This window comes from Lissotriton helveticus, chromosome 2_1 (assembly GCF_964261635.1).
Source record: "Lissotriton helveticus chromosome 2_1, aLisHel1.1, whole genome shotgun sequence".
Lineage (NCBI taxonomy): Eukaryota > Metazoa > Chordata > Amphibia > Caudata > Salamandridae > Lissotriton > Lissotriton helveticus.
The window spans coordinates 1,341,054,912-1,341,079,084 of NC_136059.1; the positions used below are offsets into that span (position 1 = coordinate 1,341,054,912).

The 24,173-nt window shown below is 46.6% G+C and overlaps 1 protein-coding gene across 7 annotated transcripts in view; it reads right to left on the bottom strand.

Annotated features, from left to right (window-relative positions):
- Window positions 1-24,173, bottom strand: part of AFF1 (ALF transcription elongation factor 1) — a 1,572,806-nt gene that overhangs the window by 10,434 nt on the left and 1,538,199 nt on the right. For all 7 annotated transcript variants that reach the window (XM_078676276.1, XM_078676278.1, XM_078676273.1 and 4 more), the window contains 4 exons: window positions 15,277-15,348; window positions 6,816-6,909; window positions 6,126-6,169; window positions 4,942-5,171 (listed from right to left, as the gene is read on the bottom strand). In XM_078676276.1, the coding sequence (XP_078532402.1) occupies window positions 4,942-5,171; window positions 6,126-6,169; window positions 6,816-6,909; window positions 15,277-15,348 (440 nt within the window). The remainder of the gene's footprint in view (window positions 1-4,941; window positions 5,172-6,125; window positions 6,170-6,815; window positions 6,910-15,276; window positions 15,349-24,173) is intronic.

Genomic DNA, 24,173 nt, shown 5'->3' on the forward strand with positions numbered 1-24,173 from the left:
GGCTCAGTTTACCCAGGCCCAGGGTCAGTGCCAAACTAAAAGGAACACATTAGAATGCAGTTAAGACACCCAACATACACTAGGGTACACTTTGGTATGGTGGGGTACCCCTGTAATTGGCATGACCTACCCCATAAGCCCCCAGTATGTAATAGGGCAGGGGATTGAACATACCTAAAAGTCTCCAGTATCCTGGGGCATGGCAGTTTAGAGCCAGCAGATTTTCTGCACTAGCATGTGTGGAGTGCTGAAGCCTGAGGTCAGTTTAAAAGCAGCACTGGTGGCCAGGACAGCTTTTAAACCTTAAATTGTGCCCAAACTCGACTTTGGGGGTAGGGGCCCTTAAAAATTAAAACCCTACCATGTTTTTGCATATTAGGGACCCCCAGGTATCCCAGGGGCACCAGGCGCTCTACAAGTCGTTAAAATAAATAAATAAATAAATAAAAGGAGCGCCCTTATAAAATGAGTTTTTATATGCCTGGGTAAAGTGACATTTTACATTTCACTCCCCACATTGTATTAAAGAGCTGCTCAAATTCGACTTTGATGCTAGACGAATTGGGTAAGGATGATCTGCAATATTTCTGCAGATTCAGAACGCCTGAAGTCTCCCCTAGTTGCACAGGGGGTGGGGGTCCTGTAGAAATTAGGGAAGTACTTATAAAATATGGTTTTATAAGCCTTGGCACTGGTAGAGTGGCCCAAGTCATTTTCCCCTTTGAAAACCCCATGGCCCATAGGTTAACATGGTAGGAAGTTATTGATTAATAAATATTGATAGGAGAGTACTAGCCGGACCATTCAAAGACTTCCCAGAATGGTAGTAGTAAATCTAACAATATTATATTGTTGAATTTCTCCTAAAGTGTACATACAAGAAGTTATGAGACTTTCTTGTTTGTAAGTCCATATTCAGCCTTTAATTGGTCTGCCCTGATTGGTCAGAGTTAAGTGGATTAGCCAGGCTGCTGGGAGGGCAGTGTGCTGGTCTATAGGAATGCCAGGCCAGGAGGTGGCGTCGTAAACTATGCTCTTCAGAGGCAGAGGGGAGGCCTGGGTTTCAGCTTCAATCTGACACTCTTGACCCAGAGTCAGGACTAGGCTTAAGGAAGGTATATGCAGATGGTAGGGGGAGAGTCCATGGAAATAAGCCATCCCAGGGGGTGTGTTTAGCCAGCTCTTACTGCCTTGTTGGAAAATCAGCATTATGGATTTGGAAGAATGATGCACTCTGGGACAAAATAATGCCACACTCTACAGGATGTGGTCATAACTATGAGGAGTTGCCCTACTCTCATTGGTCAGAAGTGACCTGGTGCTTGACCCAGAGAATTTTGAATAAGTATCTCAGAGGGGCAGGGACCTCCAGATCTGCTGCTTGAAACTGAATGTATCAAGAAGTGCCCTGCTGAAAAGATTTTGCTGTGCAAAGAACTCTAAGGCCTGACCTATGAAGACTGCACCAAGTGAAACTGCAGCCCTGCGGATTACCTTGCTGCAACAGGACTCAGTGGACTCCCTGCAAGCTACAGGTTAACAGAGCTCACCTAGACAGCCCACAAAGAATTCAAAGCCTGGAGTACCAGTCGATTCGCAGAGTCCTATCATGTGTTAGCGGCCTTATTGCCAGTGGCAGACCTACATTTGCCCCTACCAATAACCCACTTTCCAACAAATAGTCACTGGTTGAAAATAGCTGCTTGATAAAATTATTTTTAGTCACAGTGTTCTTAGAGTGGGTTGCAAGTCATAGAAACAATCAAGCAGACAGTTAACACATTTGTTGCCGTGGACCACGTAAGACACTAAACTACAAAAAAGGAATAAGTTGCCAATGGTGTAATAAAAACCTAACAGCTGAGTTAATACTGGATGAGCAGACTCTAGCAGGGTTGCAAGCTAGAGTGGACAGAGAAGGAAACGTAGTACAGGTTTTATAAATTAAGATGGACATTCAGTGGGAAAGCACAGCAGTGGGAAAAGTGTGTAAACTCAACACTGAGTTCATAGGATAAAGAACATTGCAACTTTACGGACAGCGTGACAAACAATAGAGAGTAGGTAATGGTTTGTATGCAGAGAGGTGAATATCTGAAGACTGGGTTCACCCAGGAGTGGTAGAAAAGACAGCAACGAGCTGCCCTGACAAGGTGTGCAGAGATTGTATAATGACACATCCAGATACAGATGTATCACATCGAGCAGATTCTTTAGGAGTGTATTAAAAATCTAAAAAGGAGCATTCTTGACATGAAAAGGAGAAAGTAATGCTGAAGAGGGATCTGCAAAGTGAGATCTTCAAGTGAGGAGCCTCTTCTTTTGCAACGTAGAGCCCGGGAGCCGATGACATCTGGGAGAGATATTTGTGGGTTTCGGGGTTCACAGCTTTGGACCAAAGATATGCAGTTCTCAAGCAGCAGTGAACCCCGATCAAAGGCCATTTGAGGTAGACAAAAGCATGGGCGTTATGAATCTATTAGAGACGAGGCAGCAGTATTAAGAAGGGCTATGAGGGACTGAATCTTTCCTGGGAAGCCAGTGAAGATGGCAGAGCCTCAGGGAAATTGAGAGTTTACCATGGTCTCAACTGCTATTCTTAGATTCTGTGATGAGAATGTGTGTTCAATTCTCCAGTCCTAAAGACTGAACCGAGCTGAGTTGGCCATAGCCTGTTTGTGCCCCTTGAGGATAAGACGTTCACAAAGAAGGAAGCTCAGGGACTTTGCCGTGCTTGTCACTTTTGGAACTCAACTAGCACCTTCTAGGTTTTCAAGCCACAAAGAGTTTGTTGTTGGGTCAGAATTTAGGGTTTGGAGAAGAAATGTAGTGTTTGGAGTACTGATCTTAAATAGTCTTGTTTCCTTCTATTTGTGTATGTTATGGTCTTTAGAGCTGATCATGGATACAGATTAAGGGAGTACAAAAAGAGACAGACCTTCGCGTCATTAAACATTAATTAAAAAATACCAAGATCTTTGAAAAGTTCCTGCAAAATATAGATTGAAAAATTGGGTGCTACCGTTGAACACTGGGGAACACCAAAATGAGGTCAGAGGGATCAGAAATAGAGTCACTATTTGTTTCTTGGTTTGGAGCACCCTGATACATAAGAATAAACCCAAACCATTTCAGAATGGTTTCCACAAAGCCCAAAATATGTTTGAGTTTTTTTAATGAGAATTCAATAGTCAATGGTGTTAAACATTGTTGTTAAATACAATAAGATGAGGATTCAGAGAAGGTCTTCATTAATCAAAAGTGAAAAGGATATCATTCACCATCATTAGTTCAGCAGAATCTGTACTGTGGCCACCCCTGACACTAGATTACCAAAAGGGGGGACACTCTTCCCAATAGGGATAAGTGAGGAGGTCTCTAGGTACTAGACAAACTGTAAGGGACAGTCAACAAGACTGTTTCTTGTTTCCCTCACACATCCCTAGGGATGTCATGCTTCATCCTTGAGCGGGAGATCCTCGTCGGGCCAGCACTGCAATGCCCTACAGGTCCCCCAAGGGGTCATTATAGCAGAGATCTTTGAGTTGTCTCGCCGATTGATGAGTGTGGGAGTGTGCTAGTGGGGTGGTGAGTGATCGGTGTGGATAAGTGAAGATAAAATTGGCTCGGGATATCAAACTAAATTTAATGTGTGGATGCCCCTGTCAGATTAAAAACCTGATAGGTTGGTGCTACTATGGGGGTGGCAATGTCCCCTTGTAGCTAAATGTGATTTAAAAACGAATCAACATGTTTTGCGCCCCATTGGCCAAACCGATCCTTGGTGCTTCTTTAGGTCCAAAGACAGAGGGAAGGTGATAAGCCGACCCCACGTGTAATCTTAGGGTGAGTGGTCCCCCTCGAATAGGGTGGTACCTACTCATGACTAATATCAATGTCTGACCTAGTAGGGATGGTAATCAAGCTTCATGGGTTAATGCAGAGGTATACGCAGAGTTGCAAATGTTTTGATGGCAGCGCTGCTCAAGACACCTACCCTCACCTCTGCATACCCTCCGCGACTGTGCGCATACCTCTGCATTAACCCGGATTACAGTGTGCTTAGTTGATGGCTGCCACTCAGCAGTACTGTTCCTCCTAATACATGGTCAAACATTTGTGCATTTTTGTTCATCATTTATCACTGCCTCACATTTAAAACATTTTAAACAATTGCATCTAAACAGCACAAAGGATACAAGACCTACAAGGTTCACATTTACATCATGTCTCATCTTAATCCACAATAAACTGCGGTTCAGGAACGATTGAGCAACTAGTGCATAGCAAATTTCATATTTGAAGTCTTAGGCTCTAATTTACGAGTGGTATGGATGGGGGTGAGGTATTTACTGCACCTGTAAAGGGTAACACTCTAGGATGCTTTATTTACCAGGTGTGGTAAATAACTCTTATTCAAAGTTGTCATTTTGGAAATCTGGAATAATGCATATTTTCATCCAGTACCTTTTTGGTAGTCAAGACCTGCCAAAATGTACCAGGGGCGATCTAAGGGAGGCATGGTAATTACAGTGGTATTGGGAATTCCAATGTGTGTGGTAAAAGGAGCAGGAGAAGCTTGAATGCTTTGGATTTAATGGTGTGTCCATCAACATTGCTAAGACAATGTTGAGATTGAAGCTAGGCACCCGGGGAATGTAAGTGTGTGTGTTGTTTAGCAATTGCATTAGCCAAGACCTTTTAAATTTTAATAAAACTATATGTACAATATACTTATAAAAATGGGCTTTTAGGCTTGCAGACCCTCTCTCTATGCACAAGTGCGTGTTTTTAATCAATGCTATCAATTGTTTTTTAACTATTCTAACATGTATCCTTTTTCAGCATATGTGGGTATTTTTTAAACGTTATCACTGCTGTCCTTCCTCATTGAAAGCAAGCTAAATAGATGCATAAAAGGCTGACTGTAATTCACATTACCTTTATTCTTTGCAGATAATTTGTCTGCCTTCTCCCAGATTTCGTACGCATGCACAAAGTAGGATGTTATGTTGACGTAGGAAGAAGCGATCTGGTGGATCATGTGGGGAATGCTCACTGAAGTGTTGTTTCCACCACTGCTGGCGCTGCTGGCATTAGATCCTGGCTGTGAACCTCCGGAACTGGCAGGAGAAGGCAGGGGGGATATGGGAGAAGGTGTTCCCGTGCTCCTAATGAAAGAAGAACAGAATTAAAGAAATGCATTACAATATTTGGACATTATTCCAATTCAAGATGACAGGTGTCTGACAAGATATCCTGTGGACATAGTAACATTTCCTTAGCACCAGAGTTCTTACCATTTAACCCCTCACACTGCCTTTAAAGGGACGATAATCCATTTGAAACTCTTCAAAAAGTAAGGGATTTGAGTGGTTTGTTGCTTCTCCCAGACTTTCCTCCTACCTTGCCTGGCTTCAAAGATTATCCTTAGGCAGGGGTGTCTAACATTGCTCCACACGGGCCAGAAACAAGTCCGATTTTCAGGATAAGCAGACACTATCTAAATAATTTCCATTTAGAGTCATTGCTTGTACTTTGATCTTCTGTTAACATCCTAAAAATCTGGCACAGATTCAGCCCAAATGAAAAACCCTGCCCTAGCTTTGGTGCACTTAAGTAGGCGGCCTTCAACGCAGACTAGAACATGAGTCTGCAGTCATTGTTCTAATACATGCGCCAGTCAAGCATTAAGTCATTGTTAACCTTAGTGCATTTGTCTGAGCGTAAGAAGAGGGAGATCTCTACAAACTAAAGACCTACATTTGATATACATTTAAATCATAGTTGAATTAATGCAAATAAATATGGTCCCAGATTTAACTCACATAACTGTAAAAAGCATATTCTTCGAAGCACTGTTCATAGTTTTAAAGTGGGCATACATGATGGAAATAATAATGCATACTCTTGTAATGCTGTGATTACTATCGATTTAATTACATAGAGTTCCTATAGGAGAATTACGAAATCAGTGAAAAGCATTTTTGACGCACCAGGTGTCAGGATAACAACGCTGATTTTCAACGTTGAAAACAATTTCTTAAACACCTCAAACAAGTGCAATATCACCTTTACTTTCCAGATGCAAAGAAAGAACACAACTGCTCGTTTCGGGACATTACCTTGGAACACAAGGAGAAGGTGCTTGTGCGGCTCGGGAAGAACTCTGTAACAAATAAAGACCTGGGAGTTAAACTGAGTTAAGCTAGCAACAAGACAGTGCATGTACTGGTATTTGTCATTCATGCTGGGGCTCTCTGGAGGACATTACATGGATGTTGGCTCGAGAGACTGTGTCATTATTAGTTATGTTACAGATACATTCACCAGTGGAATTTGCATTGGTTGTGGGTCAAAATCTACCTGGATTCTTTGGGTGTGTTAAGCACAAAAAATGATGGACTGAAAGAAATGGGAAAAGCATGTTAGAGTTTTATTTTGTAACTATGCATTATGACCACCGGGGCAATCCAGATGTGTTACTCTGGAACGGAGTTATCTGGAAAATGTTATGCTGCTCTGATGTATATCTAGTTAACTCACTGCACACTGAAATGGAAGGAGAATAAAAATCATAGACAATGTAATACTTGGGTGAAACCTCAAACCATTAACTGTCACTTAATGGTTCAGGATTTCACATCAGTATTTAAAAATGCATTGACTATACTTTGGCTGGAATGCACTATCAATAGGAGGGCATGCACTGTCCACTCTAAGGGTAGCGATCAGCCTGGCCAAATCGAAGTTTTGCAGGAGGAATCTCTAGCAAAAAGTTGGTCTACAGAGGACAATTAAAGGAAATACTGTACCTTGAAGTGTTCGCTGAGTGTCCGCGAATACTTTATTGCAGCATCTTTCTTATGACGAAACATTACCAGGTACAAAAGAGACTGACACCGCATGCTGCAAAAAGAGAAGGACACCCACACTCATCAGAACCGGAAGTGAAACGACTCAAATAATCATCCATCATTATCATCACTGTGGGCTCCACGGTACGACATGCACGCTGCTCCCCAAACATCACAAAACATGGTGCTTCTGGCAACATGGAGAGGGTATAATAGATGAACTGTCTCCTTGGTTTATTTTTAGGTCGAGCATGGGCAGCACATGCGTTGCTCTGCGTGGCATGCTGTATTCAAGTACAGATTTGAAGCCCTGCCCACTTTCTGTCCTTATTTTCCATTGGCTTGTGTCATTGTCCTTCGTAAATGCTGGCTCCTGATTCGTTAATAGGCTTGTTAGTCCCTCCTAATTACCTTGTCTTCATTTGTTACCTCCCATGAGGACTGGCCCTTTTACTTCTGTTGTTACATGGTATGTCTTATTTAGTCTATAAGCACTATTTCCTTTATTGAGTTTTTCCTACTGCAGGCACAACAAACTTTCCTGTAGCATTCAGCGCGCCATGCATGCTTTCACTTTCCAAGCAGCCCAGGACAATGGCGGCCGCTTCTTTGAAATTAAATAGGTCTCACATTTTCAAGAGTTTGAGCTATTGGCATTGTAAATGACAATGCCTTTTATTAATGTGTTAATTATCAAAACAGATAAATAAAAGGCATTGTCATTTACAAAGCTAATAGCTTAAACTCTCCCAGATGCGAGATCTATTGCATTGCAAATGCTTGTTATTCCTGCTTTCTTTTACACCTAAGTATTATAAGCTAGCACACCTCTACACATTAGTACCATTGATGGGAACAGGAACTTGGTGTTCTGGTGTGAATGATCCACATAACTCGAAGCAATATTAATCTGTGCACCTGGCAGTGCCTTTTACCCACACCGACCTTCATGCACGCACCCACACACCCACGACATTCACTATTGCCCAATAAAAGATTACAGTTATTTATTTACAGGACAGAGAAGGCTTGACACAGTCTCAAACAATGCAACCCAACAAGTTTCTTGCTGAGTTCTATTACGTAAACTGCTAAATGTATTCAAATCCTAGCACCGGCCCCCATGTGGAAACAACAGGCCATTAAAGATGCGTGTGGGACTGTGTTAAGGCTATAATTTGGATTGCAATTGTCGAAAGTGAATGTAATGAGTTCCTACATTTATTTGAGATTGGTCATATACATCAAACAAATGACGGGCAGTGCCAACTATTCTATGTAAATGGCTCCATAGCCTTATCGAGTGGATATTCAAGATACATACCAAATCTAAAAGTAATAAACCGTGCTGGCTGGGACTTTGACCAGGAACCAGATTATACATCAGTTTTACCAGCCTATGAGATGGAAAGCTAGTATTCCTTTTCATAATAATTCCAATGTATGCATTACATCAATAAAATGAAATGAAGGGGGAGGAGCTTCGGGCGCATCCGAGATGGGCGCGTGAGCACAGGGCTCTCGAGACCCTTGCCACCTCCCGCATCTATCCTGAAATATATCCTGACTACGACGACGGGTTATTGAAGATGCAACCCAGCTGATATAATAGCTGCTTTCAGATTTCGATTTGGACTCCGGGAACCGCACCTACGGCATCTTGAACTTTTGTGGCCTGCTCCATGGGATGACCCGGGGCTTGAGTTGTCCAGCTGCTCAGGCGGTAGTTCAACAACAACGGCGGCGCCCTGATCAAAGCCTCGAGTTGACTTTCGGTTTCGTTTTCGGGTCTCTGGAATTATCTTATTGAGACCGCTCTGGTGATCCGAGGTGCAACCAGACCCTGTGACTCCATCGTGTGCCGAAAGCAGCGTGTATATGATTGCGGCGATATAACTGCTGAATTCTGCTTTCGGAGATTCCGGAGGGTGAATCGTGAGGAGCCATTTTTACCAGGTCTCGTATGCCCCTTCGGGGCACACTGCCCAAAATGGCGAGCAAACCTGATAGCAAGAAACGTAAAACCAAAACCACTCACCGGGGGGTGCTATTCAATCGAATGTTATGGATCGTTATACCCAACCCAAGGGGTCCCCCGGTGGTGTGAATAAGGCTCGGGAAGAGGCGAGTGAAGACCCTACTGCGTTTGCTGAATTAACATTGCAAGATGTCATGGGCGCCATTGCTGGTATGAAGACTTCCATTGGCCAGCAATATGAGGCTCTTGCCCTTAAGCTTGACACAGTGGCCATCGATGTCAATTTAATTAGGATGGACGTGTCAAAGACCAACGAGAAGGTCGAATCCTTGGATTTGAAGACCTCCAGCCTCACGACTGATGTGTCCGACCTACAGACTGAGGTTCGCAACCTGCGAGCCTCCAACGATCTATTCGCTCGTCGGCTGGAGGATTTTGAGAGTCGGGCTAGACGCAACAATGTACGTATCATAGGGGTCCCTGAAAATTCCGACGAACCCGCTGCAGATCTGCTCGTGGAAGATCTCATCCTAAATCACCTTGCCCCCAAAGGTCTGAGTAAATTCTTTGCGGTGGAACGTGCACACAGAGTGCCGGGAGGGAAGCCGAAGCCGGGTGCCCCTCCACGGCCGATCATCGCTAGAATTTTCAACTTTAGAGATAGAGACGCTATCCTGCAGGCTTCGCGTGCGGGTGGCCCTATGAAGTTCGAGAACACCACGGTGAGCTTCTACCCGGACTTCACCCAGTTCGTCCAGAAGCAAAGGATGAGGTTTCAGGGAGTGAAGCGGCGACTGAGGGACATGGATTTGAAATATGCGATGCTTTTTCCGACCCGGCTGCGTGTTGAATATGAAGATCGGACGTTTTTCTTTGACCGCCCTGAGAGTGTGAGCGACTGGCTTGATGCACTGCCTGTGTGGCGTGATCGCACTGAACAATCTGGTGGAGCCGAGGGCGGCTTGTCGGAGCAGGAATGAGAAGTGGTCTCCGGATTCCGAACATTGCGCACAACATATGACTGTGGTTCGATGACTTACATTTGCGTAACTTATGGCAGACACCCGGGGGTGGTGGGGGGAGTGGGACTCTTTCCTCCTCTGGGGTTCTTTTTGTAGACTAGTTTAATGTTAGGGCAACAGGCACACTGCAGTTGGGGTGGCTTTCGAGTCTAACGCAGGGGTGCAGTGTGGGGGGGTTGCACTGGGGTTCTGTTGGGGGGTGGGGGGGAGTTTGGGTGTGTTTCGTTTTTTCACAAGGCAAAGTATTGCTTTACTGTTTGATTTGGGTGCTGTGTTCGCTATGGGGTGGGTTTTTGCATCCACTTCCGGGATGGGGGGTAGGGGGTTGTACCTGCTGTGTTGGAATGTTAACGGGTTGGGGGATAGGATAAAACGTGGAGTAGTGTTGCAACTGTTGAGACGCCTCTCTCCTGATGTAGTGTTATTACAAGAAACACATTTCATTGGCAACACCTGTTATGCTATGAATCGGCGAGGATATAGTCTTGACGTACATTCTGGGTTCACTTCCGGCTCCGGAGGGGTGGGTATTCTAGTTAAGAGCTCCCTCCCCCTGGAGATAGATGACTTAATCTTTGACGATAGGGGGCACTATGCTGCCCTCTCTGGTAGGTGGGAGGGGAAGACTATATCACCGCTTTCTGTATATGTCCCACCTGGTCTGCAGACCACGACCTTTGCTGATTTGGGGCGGGTGGTTCTGGGGCTTCCGGATGGTATCCTAGTGATGGGTGGGGATTTCAATTCTGTGGTCTCTGGTAGGGAAGATCGATATCCCTCCAGGGATCTTCCGAGATCACAGTCTTGGTTGAGTGCCTTTCTGGAGACGCTGGGACTGATAGACTGTTGGAGGTTGTTGCATCCGGGACAGGCACAATACACATTCTACTCGGGTGCTCACCGTAGTCTCTCCAGACTAGACTATGTCTTGATGCCGGCGGCACAGGCCTCGTCAATTAGGGAAGTTAGACATTTGGCTCGGGGTATCTCAGATCACTCCCCTCTGTGGCTTCAGATGGATGTGAATATTGGTGCTGAGGGACGGGTGGCCCCGATTAACTCCTGGTATCCCCGTAAGCCCAAAACCCGTGCCGAGCTGGTTAAGTCTCTAGACCAGTACTTTGCTGAAAATGAGGGGTCCGTGTCCTCTTCTGTTTCATTGTGGGAGGCATTTAAGATGGTTATCCGTGGACAGGCATTATCGTTAATTGTTGGTGCTAAGAAACACAACAATGAGGCAGTGGTCCGCCTCGAGACCGAGATTGCTGAGCTGGAAAGTGATTTAGATCTGGGTGTTACTCGTGACAAGATTCATGTCCTCAGCCTCAAACAACTTGATTATAGGGCATTGGTAACTGACGCTGCTAAAGTTATGAGTAGAGAGCAGCAGGGGAGGCTGTTTGATGTGGGAGATAAGGCTGGGAAGCTGATTGCGTGGTTGGATAGAAAGGAGAGAGCGAGTCGTGTGGTTCCGGTGATTGAGAGACCTAATGGAGTGCGAGTAAATGACCCTGTTGAGATTGTCGAGTGCTTTGCTGAACATTTTCGGGGTGTGTATTCCCCAGTGTCCGACAGACCTGAGGAAGACTCCCATCTGCTTTTGCGAGACATTGCGTTGCCTTGTCTGTCGGATTCAGATAGGGAACTAATGGATGCGGCACTTTCGGTTGACGAGGTGGTTCTCGCGGTTCGCTCTGTCCGTTCTGGAAAGGCGATGGGCCCCAATGGTCTCCCCATCGAGCTTTACAAGCTGCGTCTTGACAAAATCGCCCGTACCTTCGTGATGTGTTCTTAGAATCGCGAGACACTGGCTCCCTTCCTCGTGATCAGTGCCTTGCTACCATCGTGGTGATTCATAAGGAGGGGAAGCAGCGGCATCGCTGTGCGTCCTACAGGCCCATCTCGCTTTTGAACGCAGAACCTAAGATCCTCGCTAAGTTGCTGGCAAATCGATTGATAAAGGTAATCAGTGACTTGATTCATCCGGATCAATCCGGGTTCATTCCTCGTCGTAATACAGCATTGAACTTGAGGCGCTTGCATGGAGTTCTCGCGAGAGCTGCGACTCTGTGTGAGCCGGCCATCTTGGCTTCCTTGGATGCTATGATGGCCTTTGACACGGTGGAATGGCCGTACCTTTGGGCTGCTCTTGCCAAGTTTGGTTTTGGCCCTGGATTCATTGGCTGGGTGAAACTTTTGTATGAGGAACCATTGGCGCAGATTGTGGTGAATGGTCGGGTTTCTAAGCCCTTTGTTCTCGGGACAGGTACGCGGCAGGGATGCCCGTTGTCTCCGCTTCTTTTTGCCCTTGCCTTGGGACCTCTAGCTGCTTGGTTGCAATGGGAGCCATCGATGAGGGGTATCCAGTGGACCCCGGAATTTGAAGATCGCATATCCCTCTATGCAGACGACATTCTGTTGTACCTCACGTCGCCTCAAAAGTCACTGAATGTATTGTTTGACGTGCTAAACTCGTTCGGAAGGAACTCCAGTCTTGTGACTAATTGGTCCAAGTCCTGCATATATGTGCTCACAGGTGGCATCCCTCCTTTATCGCGCGGATGTCCCATCCAGGTCACGCAGGTGGTCTTTAAGTATCTGGGGGTCTTTATAACACTGGACCCCGCAGTTCGCTACGATCGTAATCTGCTTCCTCCGCTTCAACGGTTACGATCTGATGTAGTGGGTTGGCACAGGTTACCACTATCCCCCCTCGGGCGTGCAGCTCTTTTTAAAATGATGTCTTTGCCGCGGTTTTTATACGCGCTCCAGAAAACGTTTGACGTAATTCCGGCGAGTTACTTCCAGGAGGTGGAGAGTTTGCAGAGGCGGTTGATATGGGATGGACGTTCGCGTATTGCACTCTCCAAGCTAACGCTTCCCTGGTACGACGGCGGTATCGCACTTCTGGATATCAGGCAATATTATTGGGCCTCTCAGCTGGGAGTGATCAATCACGGAATGTATGGGCCGGCACTAAATCCCGCTTTCGAGATGGATAAGTGGCTGCTGCCGGGTGGGGATTATAACAGGGCGCTTTACTCTAAATCTGCTGCTAGGAAACTCTCGGGACCCACTAAGATAGTGGTACGAGTGTGGCACGGTGCGAATGCGGCGATGGGATGGAAGGATCAACTGACTCAGGCGACTCCGCTCTATGCGTCTGACAGATTGGGTAGCCTGTGGAAGACGAAGGATTTGAGAAGTGAGACATGATTGGTATTTGTAGGGTGGGCGATCTCTGGGTCAAGGGTAGGATAAAGTCTTTTGAAGAGCTCAAGGTAGAATATGAGCTGAGTGATAGGGAATTCTTCCTGTATGCGCAGATTCACCATGCGTTGCGTTCGGTTTCCCCAGATGGTATTGACATCCCGGAATCCTCCCCTCTTGAGGATCAGGTGCTCGATGGCTACGTACCCGACAGCACTATTTCTTTGATATATAAGAAATTAATTAACGATCGCTCTGACCTGCTGGCGCAACTCAAGGAGACCTGGACCAGGGACGGTCTAGAGTTGGATGACTAGGACTGGCAGTCGGCGATATCCTCACCTAAGGAGGTCGCGATCCCGGCCCGTCTCCGACTCGTCCAGCTTAAGATCCTACATCGTGTTTATGTCACTGGCCCTTGCCTGATTCGTATGGGCTATTTTGTGGACGGTTTATGTAAGCGTGGTTGTGGTCTACTTGCTACGTTCCTCCATATAATTTGGGAGTGTCCGGAGATGGTTGTGTTCTGGAATCGTGTGCATGCTGTGATGCAAGAAGTCACGGGTGTTGCACTGTCGCCTGAAGCCAGGCGTTGTCTGCTGAATGTATGGGAACCGAATGTTTATGATGTGGCGCAGGCGCAGTGGGCGACCCTCGGTAACATGATCGCCAAGAGAGACATTGCGCAGCTGTGGGGTTCCCAGAGACCGCCCACGGTCTCGGCATGGAAGGAGAGCATGGACTGGTGTATGTTTAGGGAGAAGACGGTGTACGTGGCCCGGGGCAGACCCAAGAAATGGGGAAACATTTGGGGTCAATGGAACTCCTACCGAGGAGATATATGCACTCCTCCCCTTACAGAGACTCCGGATGTTCCTCTTTCCCCCTGACCTGACATTCCTAGTATTGTTTTAACGTCTATGTTATTTGACTCTGGTTTCTCCCCTGCTCCCCCCTTCACACTAATGATTTGCTGTATTGTATCGTAATGCATTTCCTTCCTTCCTGAACGCACATCCGACTATCGTTTTTTATTGCCTTGTCTGTTTGTTTTTTCTTACCAATAAAAAGAGTTACAAAAAAATGAAATGAAAGCAGGCAGCTTGTCATTAAATAAGAAGATCTGGAAAATCTAACCGGTTCGCCTTTGAAATGTATTCGTCCTGCCATTGCCTTTTGTTCATTGTGTACAGCATTGGCAAAAATGTTGAGGCTGTACAACATGAGCATAAGGAACAAAAAAAGACGTGGCCGCTGGACGCCAGGTCCTATTGTAGGCTCACGCATGTTTAATGATGCATGTTCATGACGAAGGCCCACATTTGTTTGTATTTAGCAAGATGGATTGGTGAATACAAAACTTAAGTAGCACAAAAACACTTATTTACAAAGCAGATAAGCTGGCAGCAAGCCTGATCCTCCCAAAAAAAACAAAAGGCCAATAAAAACATTAATTAAAAAAAGACTACTTAGTGGGGGACAATGGATATGTAGTCGGGCAGCATGTGGGGGAATAAGGTAAAAGAGGCACCCAAAACGGGAGCAAGAAAATGGGTGGGGGAGACGACATGAGGGAAAAATGCAAGACCAACACAAGCTCGAAGGGAGAAGCACTTAGACAAGTGGAACATGGAGAGTGTGGGAGAGGGTAAAGAAGCACACGAGGGAGATAGCTGATTATCCATGGATTGCTTAAGCCAAAAAAAGAAAGTTCTCTAAAAGTAAGCATTGCAAGGACACAAGTAAAGAGGGCGTGGTCCAGTGAAAGGACAACACATAATGAACAAGGCAAGCCACTGAATAAGAGGTAAGCAAATTTGTGACATTAAACAGACCAATGGTAAGCAGTGGGTGGGGTTTTAAGGCCACTATAAAGTTCTTGGTAACCTGACAAGAAGTGTTTTACAATGAGCTTGTGCTATATGGCTGGACTGACATACAAATGTAGCCGTTGTAGTCTAACAAATGTTCACTATTCACAAATTAAGATTATTTTGGATACGCTCCTGCTAGAAAGATGCTTTCAACCAGTATTTTCAATGTTGGTGAAATTAAGTCACCCTTTTCTTGACCATGATTAAGTTTTGATTATCTTTATAGGCATCGCCAGACCCAAATTATATCAATGCGCAATACAGTGGGAGAGGGAAGCAAATGTAGCCTTTGAAGATAGAGTTAACTATGCAGTGAAATGCATAGAGCTACGCACCACATAATAGAAAATATTTCTTCAATGCTGGTTGACTTATTCTCCGAGAAGTTTTTTGTCTTCATTATAAACCTACATTGGAAGAAAAGGAAGATGTAAACTTGCAATAGTTGACTGGTGAATTATTGCGTCTTCCGAGTTATGCAACTATTAAAAACTACTATTTAAGTAAGTAAATAACTTTTTGGGCTGCAATGCTTTAAGCCCATTCTGTTTGGTGTGCAATGTAGGTCAGCTCAGTGATTCTTAACCTTTTGACTTCTGTGGACCCCCACTGAATCAGACTTGAAGCCTGGGACCTGGACAAAGAATTTTGTACGATTTGAACAACCACACAATGTCTAAAATGACCAACAAATATACATCAAGTAGATACACAAATGAATACATATTTTTTTTGATTCACAAAAACATAACAAAATTAAATGTTAATTATAATGGGAAGGCTGGAAATGTTCAACATTTTGTTTTATTTTTTAAAGACAAAGCAACATGCAACACTGTATCATATCTCATTTATTTATTTGTTCTGTGCTTTATATAGCGCAGACATGACCCCACAAGGTATCAGAGCACTTCACATTTACATATTCTTAATCTTGGTACAGTAAGTTTGACATGATCCTAATCAAATTACAGGCGTACAAAATTTTTATGGTTTAAATCTTTTTATTTGCATTTCATAATAAAGGCCAACAGTAAGCTACACATATGTTCTCCAACTCAAGTCAGGTTAATCAACAATGAGATGCGGATAGTGGAGGGAACTGGCCGGTTCACATATAACAATGGCCAAAAAAGAAAACTTATCGTACCCTCCCATCCCACCCCCCAACCTACCCTCATCCACCAGCTAAGAGGCCAATTCAAGACAGGTTTACTTCTCCTCTTTCCGCGCGGCATCCTGGGATTCCCCCTCAGGAGGCGCTGATAGGCGCAGCAAACGGAGGTATCTCGGACAGGTGAGCTCCCTAAACTCAGAGCCCAGTCGTGCGAGAAATGTAAAATGCAAATGTAAATGCCAGCATTTGTAAAGCGCACAGTTACCTCCAGAGAGGTGTCCCGGCGCTGGTGGCCATCGGGAAGATTAAGCAAGCTATTGCCCAGAGTCACATGGTGCTGGGATAACCTGAGTCACATGGTGCTGGGCTAACCTGCCGCCAGAGCCGGGGATCGAACCGTGAACCCTGTGGTCTGGAGTCAGGCACCCTGGCCGCTGCACCACACCTCTTCCCCTGCCAGAGACCCTTCCCAGCTAATGTAAGGGTGATCTTTTCAATCCCCAGGACCTGTCATAGACACTGCAGCCAGCCAGTAAATGTGGGGATGCGAGTAGTCCACCAGTGGAGCAGGATGTTTTGCTTGGCCGAGCCCAGCGCAACTGCCATCTGGCTGCCCCGCTGTGAGCAAAGCGTATATGTGAGAGGATTCGGAAGGCCCAATAGGATATAGCTTGGAAAACGTGGGAGCTGAGTATCAAAGTGTTTGTCTATTTCATCAATAACCTGCGCCCAATAAGTGTGCAGCTGTTTACAGTCCCACAGAAGATGCACCAGTGTGCCCATTTTCCTGCAGACCCGCCAGCAGTCAGCAGTTTGTCGGGGGCCATCAAGTGAAGGCGGTTGGGCGTGTAATACCAATAGGTGGTAACCTTGGTCAGGGTCTCGTCAGTCCCATGCTTCGTGCTGAATGCCAGGCTCTATAGTATATACCTTCCCATTCTTTGTGACTGAGGGCCCGACCTAGGTCTCATTCCCAGCGCATGCGCCCAGCGTTGTAGGTATGTGTATGTCCGGCTAGCAACATCTTATACAGGTTTGAAATTAGTTTTTTGTCCGATGAGCGCGTTAGTAGCCATTTTTCGTAAGGTGTGAGGAAACGCTGTGCGTGTGGTTTTACAAGGGGGTGGAGAGCCCAGTGTCGAAGCTGGAGAAAGTGGAATCGTTCCGACTCCGGAATCCCATAGAGTGATCGAACCTGAGGGAAAGGGAGGATCCCGTCGAGGTAAAATAAAAGCCCCAGGGACCGGCAACCCGTAGGGCGCCAGCTTGTGAAGGAGGTCTCACCCATCCCCGGTTTAAATTCAGGGTTATCAAAGAGCGGAGTGAGGGGAGATGGGAAGGAAGTCAGGTTGTATTTCTGACAGGTCTGATCCCAGGCTTCCAGAATCGTCCTAGTTATGTGGGAAGAATAGAGATTGGCAGGTCTGTGGGCCCTATGTAGAAAGGGAATTCTCTGCAAGGTCTTGGCTGCCACCTCTTGGTCTTGGAACAGCCCATGTTTCTCTGATTCAGACCTGCTCCATTCTACCAAATGTCAGAGTTGCGTCACTTGAAAGTAGAGCCGGAGATCCAGAACCCTCAGACCGCCCTCCTCAGTGGCAGCATCGCGATGGCTCCCTTCATGCGAGGTTGGCGGCCCCGCCAGATGAACTGTGACAGCTCAGATTGAACTTGCTTAATCCACCCTCTGGGTGGCCGTAGGGGTAGAGTCTGGAAGATGTAAAGTATTTTAGGAAGAATCGTCATTTATATAGCAGCCGCTCTCCCCAACCAGGAGATCGGGAAGTACTTGCCAAGATAGGGGACAGGTCCTTCCGCCCATTGAAGGGGTTGCGCGGAGCATAAGTGCGCCATGGTGGAGGGCAACATCTAGAGGTTAAGTGCAACTGATTTTTCAACATTAACTTTGAAGCTCGATGCCCGAGTGAAGTGATCCAGTTCTGCCACGAAAACACCCAAGGCTAGGGTGGCATCGGAAAGAGATACCAGGATGTCATCGGCATAAAGGCTATTGGTGTGGATATCGCCCCCGAATTTAATCGCTATGAACAGTTTTCGCTTATAGTACAATGTGCAGAATCATCCTGGGCCACATGGGACTATTTGGACACACTTTTTGTCCCTAGTGTTGTCCATTTTCTTTAACTAATATTTTGTCCTAGTTGGAGCAGAGACTGCTCCCACATTGATAGCGTTCATGCTATTGGAAGCGGCTGTGACACATACTTTTCCGCATTTCACAGAAGCTCCTGTACATATATGGACTCTCTAGGTTAAAATGAGAGTCGCAAATGATACATTATACCCAAATAAAACCCTGGGGGATAAATGAAGGGTCAACCACCACCCTCCCAAACTACGCTGGTAAATCTTTGACCCATGAGTGGCAGATTTTCAGGCAGTTTCTAATCTGTACCTTCTGACATATTTTAACTTTTTTTCTTTCTTCGGCAAATATACTCGGTTTCTGAAAAAGAACATATAAGAAATGATGAAATACAAGTGAGTTTATTACATTTTCTTACAAATGTTTCCACAGAGCGGTGCTCCCTCCCTGAGCTGTATGTCAGGTCAAGGTGAGGCGATGGAGACATGGAGATACACCCTAAATTTTCGTGTTTGCATGCGTCCACATGGCTAATTCACAGGGTTTAGCATGGAGCAGCACAATGTCTGTTCTATTTGCTTCTGTTTATTCATTAGATTTTTATTTAGATACGAGCAGTGAATCATTACAGAAGAAAAAGATCACTGGTTTTGTTTTCTGTATCGTTCTTTACTCATAATTTCTTTAAGAAGTTTTTCTCATAATTTCTACACTTTTCTAACACTTTTCTTCACAATTTATATTAGTGTGAGAAAAGACTAATATATCAAACAGCAGCACACTCCGGTCCTGACGAAAGCCGCAACACCTCTATGGAGGGTCAATAGGCTGAAACATGTAGACTTTTTTTCCTTCTCGTCACCAACCTGCAGGTATACATTACCCCTGCTAGTGCCCTTGTTTTAATCCTGGCCCCAGGACGAGCTAATAAAGTTGTATTACGTACCTGGTAGCTAGTTTTTTCTCACTTCTTCCCTACTTTAGTTTTTTTTGTGCTGCGTAACTCACCCCACCTAGTTTTTTAAGCATCATTGTTGGATTTAGTACATCCAAGGCTAGGACAAAACATCCCCGAGTTTCTCCCTCTGAGAGGGGGTTGTAGCCCGTGGTGGAACTAGGTTTTCCCGTCACGAGTAGAATACCATTGATGAAGCATGCCTCATTTGGTGGGTGAGGGATTTCGTCCTAATAAAGGGATACCCGAGGAGGAGCTTCGCGCGCAACCAAGATGGCCGCGTGAGCTTAGGGCTCCCGAAACCCTCGTAACCTCCCGCATCTATCCTATCGTTCATCCTGTCCCTTATCGACGTTATCGTGAAGACGAACCACGAGTGAGGCGAAACCTGCATTCCGATTTCAAATCGGACTCCGGGAACCGGTGTTATGGCGCTTTGAAGATTGAGGCCTGCATCTCCGTGACACCCGGCTGTGGAGTTGGCATGGTCCCCAAGCTGTAGTTGAACAACAACGGCCTGTTGGGGTTGAGTCGACCGGTCTGGTCACTTTCACTTTCGATTTTGCCAGAGAGACCCGTACTGTGTTTGCCCCTCCCCTGTGCCTATATACTGTCGCACTGTGTCACCCTCGATTGTACTTTCTCCTTGCTTGGTCATATCTGGACGACGTTTGGCCTGTTTTTGACCGGGGCTGCTTCTGCTGGTAGGGACCTGGCTCCGCCATCTTCCTGCCTCGACTCATCGGACCGAGTTGACCTGTCCCTCGCAATGGCGGGGAAACGGGAGAGTGAAAAGCAGAAAAGTAAACCCACCCGGCGGGGCAGCTACACCCAAACTAACATCATGGATAGATATGCCCAGGTCAGGGGGTCTCCCGGTGGATCGGGCAGGTCGCAAGATGACATGAAAGACCCGCCATCATCGGTAACTGAGCTGACCCTGCAAGATGTTCTGGCTGCAATCAACGGGATTAAATCCTCATTGGGGCAGCAAATGGATACTCTCGCCCATAAGCTGGATAGTGTGGCGATTGACGTCAACCTGATCCGTACGGACCTGGCCAAAACTAACGATAAGGTTAAATCGTTGGACATTAAGACTTCCAGTCTGACGGGAGATGTCACTGACCTACAGACGGAGGTCCGTCGCTTGAGGACTACTAGTGATCTCCTTACACGACGTCTGGAGGATTATGAAGGCCGGGCTAGGCGGAATAACGTCCGTATCATTGGGGTCCCGGAGAAGGCGGAGGACCCGGCTGCTGACCTCTTTGTCGAGAATCTTATTGTCAGCCACCTTGCAACTAAGGGACTCAGCAAGTTCTTTACGGTTGAACGCGCTCACAGAGTACCGGGGGGTCCGCTGAAACTGGGCGCCCCACCACGGCCTATAATCGCGAGAATTTTTAATTTTCGTGATAGAGACGCTAGCTATCCTGCAGGCCTCTCGGATGGGTGGACCCACAAAGTTTGAAAACACGACTATCAGTTTCTACCCTGACTTCACCCAATCGGTCCAGAAGCAAAGACTTGGTTTTCTAGGTGTGAAGAAACGTTTGCATGATATGGGACTCAAATATGTCATGCTTTTCCCTGTCAAGTTGAGGATCGAACATGCGGAGCAGACTTATTTTTTCGATCGACCAGATGTGGTGTCCGACTGGCTGGACAATTTGCCGAATCAGCGCTCATCGGAGGAGCAGTCTGGCGGAGCGGAAGGTGGACCGATGGAACGGGAATAGGCGCCTGCTACTTGGCTACTGGGGTCTCTTGTAGGCCTCGAACTGTGGTTCGACAATCTTGACATTTGATTTGATGTACATTCGGGGGGTGGCGGGGCTATTAGAGGGTCCTATTCCTCCATGAAGTTTCTTTCTGTAGCTTAGTTAGATGTGGGGGCGACAGGCACACTGCACTTTTGGGTGGTTTTCAAGTTTTATGCAGGGGTGCAGGGTGGGGGGTTTGTAACGGGTTGTTGGTGGGGGGGGTCGGGGGGGGTTTGTTGGGGTATGTGTTTATTTCTTCGCAAGGCAATGTGTTCTTAGTCTATTTGGTCGAGGTGCTGAGTTCTTCTTGGGGGTGGATCCTTTTTCTTTTTCGGGATGGGGGTAGAGGGCTGAAACTAATGAGTTAGAATGTAAATGGGCTGGGGGATAGGATAAAACGTGGGGTGGTGTTGCAGCTTTTGAAGCGACTTGCTCCTGATGTGATTCTACTTCAGGAGACACATTTGATTGGCAATGCTTGTCGTGCTATGAACAGGAGGGGGTACCGCTTGGCTGCACATGCTGGTTTTTCCTCTGGCTCCAGGGGGGTTGGTATCCTCATCAGGAATTCTCTTCCGGTAGAGATTGATGACGTTGTCCTAGATGATAGGGGGCACTATGTTGCTCTTACGGGTAGGTGGGAAGGCCGGAACCTTTCCCTGATCTCTATATATGTTCCCCCTGGCCTGCAGTCGACTACTTTCGCTGATTTGGGGCGGGTTATCCTAGCTCTTCCTGAGGGGTCATTGTTTCTAGGGGGGGATTTTAACGCTGTGGTCTCCGGTAAGATTGATCGACACCCACCTAGAGATTTAAGGGGAGCACAAAACTGGCTTCCCGATTTCCTTGACACTTTGGGACTGGTAGATTGCTGGAGACTGTTGCATCCTGCTCAGCAGCAATATACGTTTCACTCTGGCGCTCATGGTAGCCTCTCCAGGATTGATTATCTTTTGATGCCGGCTGCTCAGGCTCTTTCCATTGTTGAGGTTAGGCACTTGGCTCGGGGAATTTCTGATCACTCTCCATTGTGGCTTCGGGTGGAGTTGGAGTCCGGTACCGAGGGACGGATCGCTCCGATTAACCCTTGGTATCTTCGGGATCCTAAAACTCGTTCTGCCCTGATGAAGTCGCTTGACCTGTATTTCTTGGAAAACGAGGGATCCGTGTCGTCCGCTGTATCGCTTTGGGAGGCTTTTAAGACTGTTCTCAGGGGTCAGGCCCTGTCGTTGTTAGCGGGTGTTAAGAAACGGAGGGATGAGGAGGTGGTTAAGATCGAGACGGAGATCGCGGACTTGGAGCGGGAGGTCACCCGTGCTACGATACATGCTCTGCGATTAAAACAACTTGATTACAGGGCATTGGTTACCGACGCAGCTAAGGCTATGAGTAGGGAACAACAGGGTCGTTTGTATGATGTGGGAGATAAAGCTGGTAAATTGATCGCATGGCTTGACAAGAAAGATAGAGCCAGTCGGGTAGTGCCTGTAATTGAGACAGCGGATGGTGCTCGGGTTTCGGACTCTAAAGAGATTGTCCAGTGTTTCGCGGAGCACTTCTGAACAGTGTATTCCTCTGTGTCAGACAGACCGGAAGAGGACTCGCATCTACTGTTGCGAGATATTGCTTCGCCACGTCTCTCTGAGGTTGATAGAGAGCAAATGGATGCCGTAATAACTGTGGATGAGGTGGCTCTTGCAATTCGCTCCCTACGTTCGGGAAACGCCATGGGTCCCAACGGTTTGCCTATTGAACTTTACAAGTTGCGGCCTGATAAGATGGCCCCCTATCTACGCGATATGTTTTTGGAGTCTTTGGAGTGCCGTGTTCTCCCGCGTGATCAGCATCTAGCGACCATTGTGGTGATACACAAGGAAGGGAAGCAGAGAGATAGATGTGCGTCGTATCGACCTATTTCTCTTTTGAATGCCAAGCCTAAGATTCTTGCAAAAGTACTAGCCAACCGATTGATCACTGTTATCAGTGAGTTGATACATCCGGATCAATCCGGATTCATCCCCCATAGAAACACCGCTTTGAATCTTAGGCGTCTGCATGGTGTTCTCGCGAGAGCCGCGACGTTGCGTGAGCCGGCCATCTTGGCGTCATTGGATGCCACGATGGCTTTCGACACCGTTGAATGGCCGTACCTGTGGGCGGTTTTAGCTAAATTCGGATTTGGACCCGGTTTTATTGGCTGGGTGAGGCTGCTTTATGACGACCCCCTCGCGCAAATTGTTGTTAATGGCCGAGTCTCCGCTTCTTTTAGTCTTGAGAGGGGAACACGTCAGGGTTGTCCTTTGTCGCCACTTTTGTTCGCCCTAGCACTCGAACCCCTCGCTGCCTGGATCCGAGGGGAGCCTTCGATGAAGGGTATTCGGTGGTCATCTGAGTTTGAAGATCGCATCTCGCTTTACGCAGATGATATCTTACTGTATTTAACCTCGCCCCCGAAGTCATTGATAGTTTTGTGTGATGTTTTGACTTCATTTGGTAGGAACTCAGGTCTAATTATTAACTGGACGAAATCCTATCTATACGTCCTTTCTGGAGAGGTCCCTCTTCTTTCAAATAATTGTCCTATTCAAATCGCGCTAACGGGGTTTAGATATCTCGGTATCTACGTTTCATTGGGCCCCGCAATTAGGTACGAACGGAATCTTCTCCCACCCTTGGCTAGATTGAAGCAGGAAGTCGCGGGTTGGCGTAGACTTCCGCTTTCGCCGCTGGGTCGCGCAGCCCTCTTTGAGATGATGTCTTTGCCTCATTTTCTTTATGCTCTCCAGAACACTCTCGACATAGTCCCGGCTAGCTATTTCCGCGCGGTTGAGGATCTTCAAAGGAAGCTCATAAGGGACAACAGACCTCGTATTGCGCTCGCCAAACTAACGCTCCCGTGGTACGACGGGGGTATTGCTCTCCCTGATATAAAACGTAATTACTGGGCGTCTCAATTGGGAGCCATTAATCATGGTATGTATGGTCCAGACATGAATCCCGCCTTTGCCATGGATAAATGGCTGTTACCTGGGGGTAACTACTATAGGGCGCTGTACTCTAAATCTGTACTTCGGGTATTGTCGGGACCCACCAAGACAGCGGTGCGTTTGTGGCGGGATGCAACTAGTTCGATGGGATGGAAAGACCGCTTGACTCGAGCGACCCCTCTTTTTGCCTGCGATAAACTTGGTAAATTATGGAACACCAAGGGGTTCGACAAATGGGACCTCATTGGTATTAGTAAGGTGGGAGACCTCTGGGTCAAGGGCCAGGTGAAATCGTTTGAT